This window comes from Bos javanicus, chromosome 18 (genome assembly GCF_032452875.1).
Source record: "Bos javanicus breed banteng chromosome 18, ARS-OSU_banteng_1.0, whole genome shotgun sequence".
NCBI classification, from domain to species: Eukaryota; Metazoa; Chordata; class Mammalia; order Artiodactyla; family Bovidae; genus Bos; species Bos javanicus.
In genome coordinates, this window is record NC_083885.1 from 25419297 (window position 1) to 25431494 (window position 12198).

General features: G+C 39.8%; 1 protein-coding gene across 2 annotated transcripts in view; it reads left to right on the plus strand.

Moving 5' to 3' along the window:
• Positions 1-11189, plus strand: part of RSPRY1 (ring finger and SPRY domain containing 1) — a 37323-nt gene extending 26134 nt beyond the window's left edge. For both annotated transcript variants that reach the window (XM_061387284.1, XM_061387285.1), the window contains exons 11-15: positions 2900-3011; positions 4537-4639; positions 5003-5155; positions 7324-7428; positions 9631-11189. In XM_061387284.1, coding sequence (XP_061243268.1) covers positions 2900-3011; positions 4537-4639; positions 5003-5155; positions 7324-7428; positions 9631-9727 — 570 coding nt within the window. In that variant the 3' untranslated portion in view covers positions 9728-11189. The remainder of the gene's footprint in view (positions 1-2899; positions 3012-4536; positions 4640-5002; positions 5156-7323; positions 7429-9630) is intronic.
• Positions 11190-12198: the final 1009 nt, after the last annotated feature.

The following is a 12198-nucleotide window of genomic DNA, read 5'->3' on the forward strand; positions in this document are numbered from 1 at the left end:
TTGCTCAGTCGTGTCTGACTCTTTGTGACCCCATGAATCGCAGCACGCCAGGGCTCCCTGTCCATCACCAACTCCTGGAGTCCACCCAAACCCATGTGCATTGAGTCGGTGATGCCATCCAATCATCTCATCCTCTGTCGTCCCCTGCTCCTTCTGGCCCCAATCTTTCCCAGCATCAGGGTCTTTTCCAATGAGTCAGTTCTTCTCATCAGGTGGCCAAAGTATTGGAATTTCAGCTTCAACATTAGTCCTTCCAATGAACACCCCAGGACTGATCTCCTTTAGGATGGACTGGTTGGATCTCCTTGCAGTCCAAGGGACTCTCAAGAGTCTTCTCCAACACCACAGTTCAAAAGCATTAATTCTTCTGCGCTCAGCTTTCTTTATAGTCCAACTCTCATATCCATACATGACCACTGGAAAAACCATAGCCTTGACTAGAATAGCCTCTTACCCTCCAATTAAAAATAAATAAATAATATAGCCTCCCATCCCATATGTAAGGTCTTAGGATGGGTTTTAGAAGTGATCCAACAAAGTCAAACTAAACTTTGCCTGCCATAAGGATAGTTTCTAAAGCACCCTTTTAGCAAGGCTGTACAGCATCCTGGAATTGTTTATGACATTTTACTAAACTGCTCACTGGAAAGAGACAAATTAGAGGAAGAGGGCCCATGGAAAGGGCAGGTCTGGATTTTTGTCCAGGATGGAAAACTGGACCCTAAACAGCCGTTGCTTTTGTTGGGAACCTTCCCTTTGCAGGGCCTTCTAGTTGACTAGGCCTTAATTAAAACCTGGAAGAATGAGGCTTTTTTGGTGGCACCACATAGTCAAAAATAAGTGGGACTGGAGAACAATGCCAGTTAGTCTTCTAGTGCCCAACTTGGGGACTGATTTAAAGAAAGTAGTATCAATTACACAGATAGTCTGCTCCAAATTATGTCCTTAAGATGATTTTTTCAGGACTTAAAAAATCTTAATTTCCAGAGCACTTCATTTTAAAGCCTATCATCTGATTCCCACAACAGTTTTTACTGTTATAATTTCCATTTCACAGGCAAGAAAACTGAAACCAAGACTGGGACAAAAAGAAACTAGGACTTGAGTTCATTCCCCTTCCTATTCTTCAATAATTGTGTTCTTTGCATTTGAAAATGGGGATAATCTCAGAGAATTAGCTAGTTGTCTCATTTGGAAGTAAAAATTTGTCCCAAGACTAGAAGAAATATGGACTTCTCTTGGGAGAAAGCTTTATAAATTGTGTATCTCCTAATATGGCAGCACACTGCAGGTCTGAGAGTAGTATATATGAGACTGAACGTTGCAGGTTTTCTTTTTAATGGCCAATGAAGCTGGATCATTTTATCTCGTGGATGAAACTAATTTCTGCCATAGAGTTGCAAAAACTTTGGCTTCTCAAGAAACTTAGAATACTATTTTCTTATCCCTCCAGATAAGTCTATCCAAATTAAGATAGACTTAATTTCTTTCCTTAAAAAATAAAACATTTTTCCCTGACTTAAGTACTGGTTGGTTAGAAATTGATGAAGTCTGATATATCTTTCCCCAAATACAGCATTTTCATATTGTTACTGTACTTAAAACTTTGCTTCCTATGGACGTTGTTCTGGTGATTCTGAATCTTTTTGCCTGTACAGACACGGTGTGGCTTTGTGGAATTAGTCTTTCCTAGGACACACCCAGTTTCTGAAAATTTGAAGTCCATTCGTGGTGCCTCTTATTTTAACTCTTACTGATTGGGCTTTGCTGTTGAAAAGATGATGAAGTGTTAGGCTTGGAGATAGATCATTAATCTGAGAAGCTAAAGGGTAGGTCTTATTCAGGTCACCTACAGAATAGTTATCTTGTTTATCGTTACTTTTTTTTTTACTTGTTCAGGCTTTGAACAGGATAGCAAGGCATTCTTTCTGTTAATAGACTGGTGAATATTCTGAGAATTTACACAGGTTCATTTAACCTTTGAGTAGTCTGAGCAGTGCATTCGGAACAACTAATTCTCACTTTGGAGAACACACATCCGAATTCAGTATGTTGTGGTCCAAGTAATCAAGGAGTGTGTTGGAGCCCTCGTTCCAGTCTATCTTCTGATTGCATTATCGCACAGAATAAGTAGACCATCCCCAGGATCTGAAGTCTTACTTGGATCTGGGCAACATTTTCAGTGGCCTTCTCTACTAGAATCTTTCACCATTGAGCCTTAAAGATAGCAATTGTCTGGTCTGCATGTTTCCTCTATTCGTTCTATTTTTTTCTTATAACTGCTCAAAATAATTTCTTAAGATCTTACCACCCTTTTATGTTAACAATAAAAGTAATTATTAAACAATTAAAAGGCAATAAGTAATAAAAGAAGTTGCCAAGAACCTATATAATGTTCAGATATCTCGGAATACCTGTTTGCTAATTACCCACAATAGCCTCTCTGTTGTACCCAGGTTTAACATCTCTGAGCAAGGGGTGTTTTGAAGTGTACTACAGGCAAAAAAGGTATTTGCCCACACCAGCCTTGGAATCAGAAAATCCCAAGGTCCAAACTTGACTTTTCTAGTAATATGTTCTTGGGCAAGATGGTTGACCTCTCTGAGACTTTATTTCTTCTTAAAACGGAATACAATACTCTCAGCCTCAAGGTGGTTCATGAGAATTAAATAAACTAACAGATGTGAAACTTGGGAAGTATTTGTTGGTGAGGTCATACTCTCTTCTGACTCCATGTCAAAATTTTGGTACCTTCTAAGAACTATAATAGGCTCTCTCACTTCATCTAGAAAGCTTAGAATTCCAACCACCAGCTTAATGGTTATAAAAGACACACTTAACTTTTCCCAGAACACAGCAGGCAGAGCCTCACTAATCTCTGGGCCCTATCTCCCTCCAGGAAGGCTATGGCATCGGAGACGATGAATACTCCTGTGCATACGACGGCTGCCGGCAGCTGATTTGGTACAACGCCAGAAGTAAGCCGCACCTACACCCATGCTGGAAAGAAGGTATGCATTCCTCTCCTTCATGAATTTATCAACTAGGTTAAGACATTTGGTTCTGACAAGGCATTATGTTAGGCTTTAAAATGTTTTGGATGACCCTGAGGGATGGAATGTTAGGTGGGAGGGAGGTTCAGGATGGGGAACACATGTACACCCATGGCTGATTCATGTCAGTGTTTGGCAAAAACCACGACAATATTGTAAAATAATTAGCCTCCAATTAAAATAAATTAATTTAAAAAAATGTTTTGATGGAAAAAGATTAAGTGTGGGAAGGGATATTAGCATTTGTATCCCCTACCATGGGTGTGGTAGTACTCTCAGGTAGAACAGTACTCTCCTGATACTCACCTCTGATGGAGCCCTTGATTCAGCAAAACATTTCAGACTATAAAATTCTTAATTTAGTGGGGAAATTATTAATTAAGATTAATTAATATGAATTAAGATTCATATGATTCTTCGGATTAATATGAATTCCACTTTCCTCTCTGGGTATATGTCTTAGAGCAGCTGTGGAGATACTAAGGACACTGAAATTGTAATGCCAATAAAATGAGATTTTCTTCAGAGTGTTGGCACTATTCAGTGGACACATTCTGGGCCCCTCTAGATGCAACTTTTCAGGCTGACTTGAGCACTCTTGGCCTCAAAAACATCTGCCCAGCCTCAGCTCTCCAGACATCAGGCTCAGGACACTGCAAAGGTAGAGGCTACCAGGACTCTCAGTCAAAGCATGAGGATTTTAGCAAGAATACATCTTATCAACAGCCTCATCTTTTTTGCCCCATTCAATTTGTATTCCAACTGGTTTGCTGTATCCAAGGCCTTATACCCATGAAAACATTTATTTATGAAAGATTCAAACCAGCATAGTTAGAACCACACAGTTGATCTGTCCAACACTTAGAGCAAAGGATTTAAGATGAGTGAGTCTTTTTACCCCCAACTAAATACAATGAAACAGGGCTTTTCTGCCTCACACCACAGCATCAAGGGTGGTATTCTCAGGGGGCCTCCTGGTGCACCCCGCCTTGTACTGAAGACATAGAGTCATATGGTAGCAGATGGAACCTCTGGAAAATTTTTTTTCTTTTTTGGCCATGCAGTCTTGTAGGAGGGATCTTAGTTGTCTAACTAGTGATTGAACCCTTGCCTTTGGCATTGGAAGTACAGAGTCCTAACCACTGGACCACCAGGGAATTCCCTCTCAGAATTTTAAATCTCAGCAGAGAAGCAAAGTTCATGATTTTGATCTTACCATGTTTTACTGGTCCAAGAATGCACATTGCCCCCACATTTCACATCTTTGAAATTGGGATGCATCTTACAATTGATGACTTTGCATAGATTAATTGGCAGCATTTTCCTTTCCAAATATTGATGTAAAGGGGTCAGATCAGTTGCAGAAGAAGCAAGATAAGTATGTTGAGTATAGGTCTACAAAAACAGACTTAATACAATGATATCAAAACCCTTGAGACAGCAGAATCTTCCCGTCCTAACAGTATTCCACTTCATCCTTTAGGAGACACGGTAGGATTTCTGTTAGACTTGAATGAAAAGCAAATGATCTTCTTTTTAAATGGCAACCAGCTGCCTCCTGAGAAGCAAGTCTTTTCATCTACTGTGTAAGTACCTTCTCTCAATCAAAAATTCAAGTAGATGCATGGAATGTCCTTCTCTCAAGAAAAAAAAGACTGTCCATTTATATAGTCAGTTGTGTGAGAAATCACTGTACTTCAAGTAATTGGGGACTCATTTGATCATAACCTAGAACTCTCCCAGAGTTTGATATAGGAAGATAAGAGCAGGATATTCTCTGATTAATAGTGCCGTCTAGTTTAGTAAACAGAATGCCACCCTTCTTTCTGCCTGGGTACGACTTATTCTGACTTATTTCTTACTCCAGCTTATTTCTGAAGACCGCTTTGTGTATGACCTTCACTTTGTTTTTATGAATTCTCTTGATCTCTACTCATTTTTATTTGTAGATCTGGATTTTTTGCAGCAGCTAGTTTCATGTCATATCAGCAATGTGAGTTCAATTTTGGAGCAAAACCATTCAAATATCCACCGTCTATGAAATTTAGCACTTTTAATGACTACGCCTTCCTCACAGCTGAAGAGAAAATCATTTTGCCAAGGTAAGGAATCAGCAGTGTTGGCCTGTTGCGCCCTTAAGGGTGTCTATAACGTAACGTTGTAATCCTAGCTCCTGTTCTGGCTTAAAAAGCAGGTCTGTAACAAGCCCTTCTGGGCTGTACTTTACTTTGGACTCAGTGTCCCAAAGCTTGAGAGTGGCTCAGCAGTTTCCAGATGAACCAGAAAATGTCACAGAGTGATGACAGCCCTGCCTGTTGGCAACAGAGCCTTTGTAATATCCCAAGAACTGAAGGGCCATTTATTTCCCAGCTCAGAGATCTGAGGTTCATTCTGAGAACTCCTCTTCATCTTGTCTTAGCACCTGACAGGGACGCTGAGAACTTTAAATTCCTCCTGGTGAAAGTGTGAAGTAACACCTGTCTCATCTGCCATACCCCATCACTTTGTTATGTAGCCTTTCTTGGATGCGGCCCATAAACAGGTCTGTCTTCTCACCTACACCCTGAAAGTTCCAACTGATCCATCTAAGAGTTCCCCTGGAAGCTGACCTTAGTTAAAACTGCTTCAGCATTTAGTTAACCACCCCTGCAGAATTAAACTTTCCAAAAGTCAGATGGCAATAGGCACTAACTATCAGAAAGTCATCTTTTATGGGTGGTTTCTGTGTACTGTCAGTACCCTAAGATTTTGGTGCCCAAAGTGCAGTCTGCCTTGGATAAGAACAGAGTTACCAGCTTGGCAGTCCTGTGCTGCATTGGAATTTTGTTTTCTGTGACAGTGACACCAAGACAGAAGTTGTCGGAGACTAACTAAATGGCCTCTTTAATGCCAAAGTTGCCTGTTTTACTCATAGAATTCTTTTCTGACTTCAGGGTAGGAGATCAGGGCCCTGTTTCTACTTGGCATTTTGTAAATTGTTCCATATTGTAAATCCTCTCTGTCTCTACCTCTTGTTCCATTCATTCTTTTTTTTCTTCTTCTTCTTAAACTTTTTATTATGGAAAACTTATTATTATGGAAAACTTCAAATACACATGAAAGAAAAAAAGAATAGCACAGTAAAGCACCATATAAATATATATATACCCACCTCTCAGCTACAAAAGTCATCCACTCACAGCCACGTGCTTCTCTTACGGTTTTCTCTGTTAATAGCTCCATTGTCGATTCTGTTTCCCTGGCTGTAGTCCTAGAGGATCCTTGACAAGGCAGAGTATGAGTTTCTGCCATTTCTACGACGGATTGTTCAGCAAATCCTACGGGCTGTACTTTCAGAATATATCCCAGCCAACAACTTCTGGTCCCTCTCCCTGCTCCCACCATGGCTAAAGCTTCCAATTTCCTACCTGGGTTGTTCCTGCCCTCAAACTAGTCTCCCTGTTCCCACCTTAACCCCTTCAGTCTGTTCAGCACAGCCTCCAGAATGATTGTTACAACATAAATCAGATCATGCACTTCTCTGCTCATCAGACTCTAGTGGCTTCCTCTTTCACTTAAGGTAAAACCTTGAACCTCAGCAGACGCTGTAGAATTTGTCCCCTCTTCTCCTCCACTACTTCTTAGACCTCTTGCACTCTCCCCTGTGCTCCTGCTACTTCAGCCATCCTGGCCTCCTTGCTGCTCCTGAAACAGACCAGGTCTGCTACTATAGCCCCAAGGTCTTTGCACTAGAAAGTTCTGCTCTCACAACTCTTCCTGCTACCAGAATGGTCTGACATGTGTTTTCCAATACTACTGAGCAGTGAACTTGATTCTGACACCGTCTACCTGGAAATAGCTTCAGACTCCCCCTGGAGAAGGGTTCAGTCCTACAGGATTGCTCTTTCCTCCCACTTTAGATGCCAGTCACAAGTCCAGGTCATGACCAACTCACTGTATCTGGAGGCTCCCATGCCCTCCACCTTTGGTTTGATTAATTTGCTAGAGCTCCCACCACAGAACTCAGGAAAGCAGTTTACTTCTGTGTATGTGTTACACTTTACCAGCTGAGCCCCCAGGTAAGATGAGAATGACCAGCCTCCTTCATTTTCTGTTTTAGAAAATCATTGTAAGATTGAAATGAGATGTCTCGTGTGAAAACTTTACTGAATAGAGCTTAGGGAATGACTCCCATGTACAGAGCATTTTCAAGGCATTTCATATGCATCACTGCTCACTGACCCCATTTATTTGTTGATAAAATGAACTTCCAACTGTGTTTTCTACTCAGGCACAGGCGTCTTGCTCTGTTGAAGCAAGTCAGTATCCGGGAAAACTGCTGCTCCCTGTGTTGCGATGAGGTAGCAGACACGCAACTGAAGCCATGTGGACACAGGTCAGAGGGTTTGTTTGGTTATTTCTGCTTGTGTACATTACAGTAGACAAAGTTCTACCTGTTCTTGAATTGCTTTTACAGTGTTACCAGTTCCCTAGCTGTTCATCAAGGTTCATAATATCCAAAGTGGGCTGAAGGAGGTTTCAGAGTTTGCCAAGTCTGTCTTCCAGAAAGTACCTGAAATAGAAGAACCTTCTTGATACGGAAGACCCATGTTTTTGTTTTGTTTTACTTTGTTTACTCAGGACTTTATTTTTAACACATTTTTCATTCCAAAATGTAAAAGACTTAATGCTAATTACAGGTCTCTTAGGAAATCCCTTTTAGTTTTAGAGCCTTCTCATGTACTTACTCTTCACCCTCCTCAGCATTGAGAGGGCAGCACCACCCTACCATCTAACCACTCTGCATTTTTAGAAAATGAGGACAGCCTGGATCCTGTACAATAGAGTGTTTAAACATCAGCAAGAGTAGCAAGTAAAACAGTCCCCTAAAAAGGCCTCGCAACTAAGGTTAGAAGGAGAAGAGCTGGGCAGTGTGCTGACCCTGGCCTGGCCCAGGCATGTGTGCTGATTATATACGAGCAGTACCTCTATCCCAGTGTTCCAGACCAGCTCCCTGTAATTCAGCCCACCCCATACACTGCCTTGCTCTTATTCTTCACATAGCTTTAGCTACCAGGTTTCCCTGTATCAACTCTGTAGCCCAGAACTCCTCAGGATCTGGGCTTATTCTTCTTTGAACGCTCTGGCCCTTATTGGTGGTTTGGCACACAATAAGTGCTCATGAAAGAGGGCTGAAATCTAAAAACTTAGAATCAGGTATCTTAAGTATGACCACAGTCTCCACACTAGACATATCTAGAACAAAGTTGGAATAGGAAATTAAAAGAATTATAAGAAAGTCTAGCTCCACTTTCAGCAACAACAGTTCCATTGAGTAGAGGTTAAGAAAGGAAATCTGGCTAAACAGAATGACATGAGCCACCCCCTAGAATAGAGACTGAAAATCTAAACATTCCTACTATTAATACCATGAAAGAAATTGAAATTATTTTCCCCCTTTGCCTTCCCCGCTAAAAGCCCAGGTGGTTTCACAAGTACATTCTTTCAAACTTTGAGGGAATGGATGGATTCTATATAAACTTCTCAGACCACAGAGAAAATAGCAAAGTCACAATCTTTTTACAAAGCCTGCATGTTAATCATACAAAAAGCTGATGAAACATAAAAATGAATGAATGAATATAAACCTAAAAATCCTAAATTATCAGCAACTAGTACCCAGCAACACAACCAAGAGGGGTTTATTTCAGGAATGCAAGATTAGTGCAACATAGGAAATCAATGTAATTTCTCAAATGTATTTAATCAAATGTAATTTCTCAAGTAGGCCAAGGGACAGTGAAGCAGAGAATTAATACTTTCTGCAAAAATGCTAAAAATTCAATATCCATCTCGAATGACTACTACAAAACAGAAATGGATATAGGAAATAAAAGTATACATTAAAGATGGATGGATACTTCCTTTAAAATATAAAAAAACATATATCTCAAACACAAGCATCTTTTTAAGGGGGACACACTAGAAGCCTTCCAAGAGTTGCTAGGGACCAGACAAGGATGCCTGCTATCAGCACATAGCATCGAAGACCCAGTGTAGCCAAAAATAAATAAATTTTTAAAAATTAAAAAAAAAAAAAAACAGTGAGAAAGAATATGTGTAAAATGCCACCTTGAGGGGAAAAAAAAGTTAATAGTTTTGTCCCAATATATGAAAAGAATGACACAGTAATGGAACAGAAGCCCAAAAGTAATACTACTTATAAAGAAAAATATAAAGACATTATGTCAAATCTGGTGAAAGATAGACTGTTCAACAAATGATAATGGGACAGATAGCTAACTGTCTGGGGGAAAAAAATAGCATTGTATTTCTACCTACAGATACACATCTCTATGCATAGGCTGTATATATCCAGACTTTCTGGAAGAATGCACATGAACTTTTAACTTATTCCTCAGAAGAGGAAGATTGAAGGTCAGAAGTGGAAGAGAGACTTACTGTTTATATATTTACTTAATGTTTCAGCCATGTGTGATTATTACCCTTTCAGTTAACATGCTCCATTGAGTCAGCACATCGTCAGTCTGACTTTTTGAAGAACAGACCTAACTGGTATCTATGTCTTTCTCCTCAGTGATCTGTGCATGGATTGTGCCTTGCAACTGGAGACCTGCCCATTGTGTCGGAAAGAAATAGTGACTAGAGTCAGACAGATTTCTCATATCTCATGACACACGTGAAGAGGCCTCATGGACTTATTTCTACTCAATTCCAGCCAATGTTGAAAAGAAAAACAAAGAAAAAAATCTCTAATCAGTTGTATGCACATTGAAACTTATAGCCATGGCCAGATTTTATGCTAAAAAAAATGATAGTTTATCAAAGACAAAATTCTCCTAGAATCTAACCCAACCTGCTAGCCCTGAGAAATTCCTTTTAAGGCCAAGGAAAGTTGAATGCCAGTAGCTAGGCCTATGGTAATTCCATGAAAAGCAACAGGAGACAATGCCCTCTTGAGTGCTGAAACCACACTGGATTTCTCCAGGTTGGGTTCATTTGCTTGTGTAACACAGGATGTTTTGTCTCATAGTCTAAAGTTTTTATTTTGGGCAAAAGTCATTATCGAGAAGTAAATGACAGCGTTTCTGGGTAAAGCATCACTTCCCATTGGTCAGAGAGCCACTGGTATCTTAAGCATGGATACTGCACTGCAAGACTTGAAGCTGTAAAACTAGAATCCCACAGGTCAGTACTACAAGCAACATGGAGGGCCTGAAAGAGGGTGCACAGACTGCAGACAAAAAAACAAAACCCAATTTTTGATATTTCAGTGATCCCAAAGAACATGCTAGTTGGTTTTTTTTTTAACTGCAGAAAATTGGTGGTATTTTCACATTCATGATGTTTCTATCCAATTTCAGTACCCACATTTTGTGAGAAAAAAAATGTTTTAACAATGCAGGAGGAATTCTTAAATTAATTGCAATGTTAGACTGGAGAAAATTTGGTATTTAAGGTATTTTTAAGGTACCATCAAATCAGGTCTTTTTGGTTTTTGTTTAAAATAATTTTTAAAAATCAGTATTGTTTTTGGAAGTAATATACTTTGAAACTCTTGAACTAATAGTCTCAAAAACTCTTAGCGGACAGTCTGAGAGCACGTATTCCTATTGTTTAAAATAAATACATGTTTTTGAATAGTAAATTCAGTCATGGATTGTTGACTATGTCTTCATCAAAAGTGTTATTCCCTCTCAGGGTCTCTGGTGAAGACCTTCAAGAGTTTGGTTTTTTCTCCCAGAAAATTGGAAGGTAGAATTGTAAATTCATAGAACTTATTTTATAATGGTGTACCTCAGCAGCTGCCTTTCAATTTATGCCAAGTCCTTACTGAGTTTATACTTGAATAGTAAATATGTCTTCTCAGTTTTACAATGTCTTAAATTCAATGCACATTTTTTTCTTCCTTCCCCACCCTTTCTTGTTTGTAGTTCATTAAATCGTCCTATTACAGAGCTGATTTCCTTCCTGGCTGTACTTGTTGGGGTGCTGGATTTTTTCCATGTCTTTAGTCTTCCATAAATTCAAATATATATATAAATATATATATATATATGTTCTCTTCTTTAGCTTGTGGTAAATACAGTAATTTGCATTGAATAAATAAAACATTTGTTGCCTTTTTTGACTTAAGATATCACAACTTTCATTGGTATCTGCTGCTAAGGTTCCAAGATATTATACTCAGGTTTATCCTTTCCAGGCTAGGATAGAATCAAGTATTAGAATTCAGAAGCAAGGTTAATCACTTATTCATCCAACAAACCTTTATTGGACACCTAATATATCTCGGGCACTGCAACTATGTGGTATGCAAAAACAAATCTGTTTGTGGAGCTGACGTCTGGTAGTGGGGAGAAAACTATGTTTTTCCTTATTGTAATAACTTGTTGAGTGCTTTGAGAAAGAACAAGGAGAACCTAATTTAGATGAGGGGAAGGAGAGAAACGTCACTGAAGGAGTAACATTAGTAAAAAAAAAAAAAAAAAAAGGAAGTAGGACCTAGGGATATAGCAAGGCAGAGACAAAATATTGAGCCAGTTTCTGGCCTCAGGCTGTTGAGTGACTGGCAGCTTCCACTTTCTGTCTCTTGAAATATTCTTGGACCTAGCCACCATGGTGTGGGAAAACCCAAATATCCATGAGAAGACCTACATGGAGAGGAACTGAGACAGCCCCCTACCCCTCAGGTCCTCCGTTCAACATCAACAACTGAGCTGTTCCAGCGAATACTAACTTGAGTAAGCTTCTTGGAGGAGGTTCTCTAGCCCCATTCCAGCTACCCCCAACTGATGCCAAGTAGAACAGAAACGAACTGTCCCTACCAAGTCCTGTCCAGGTTACAGATTACTGAGCAAAATAATTTTTTTTTTTTTTTTTAGCCAGGAAGTTTTGGGTGGCTAGTAACAGCTTTGCTGCTAAACCGCTTCAGTCGTGTCCGACTCTTAGCAACCCCATGGACTGCAGCCCACCAGGCTCCTCCATCCATGGGATTTTCCAGGCAAGAGTACTGGAGTGGGGTGCCATTGCCTTCTCCGAGTAACAGCATTAGATAACCAGAACAGATGGAATCAAGTTTCTTTCTCTCTCTGATCCTATGTATTAACTCGGTCTGGTTATTTACCAAACCTTTCTGAATGCC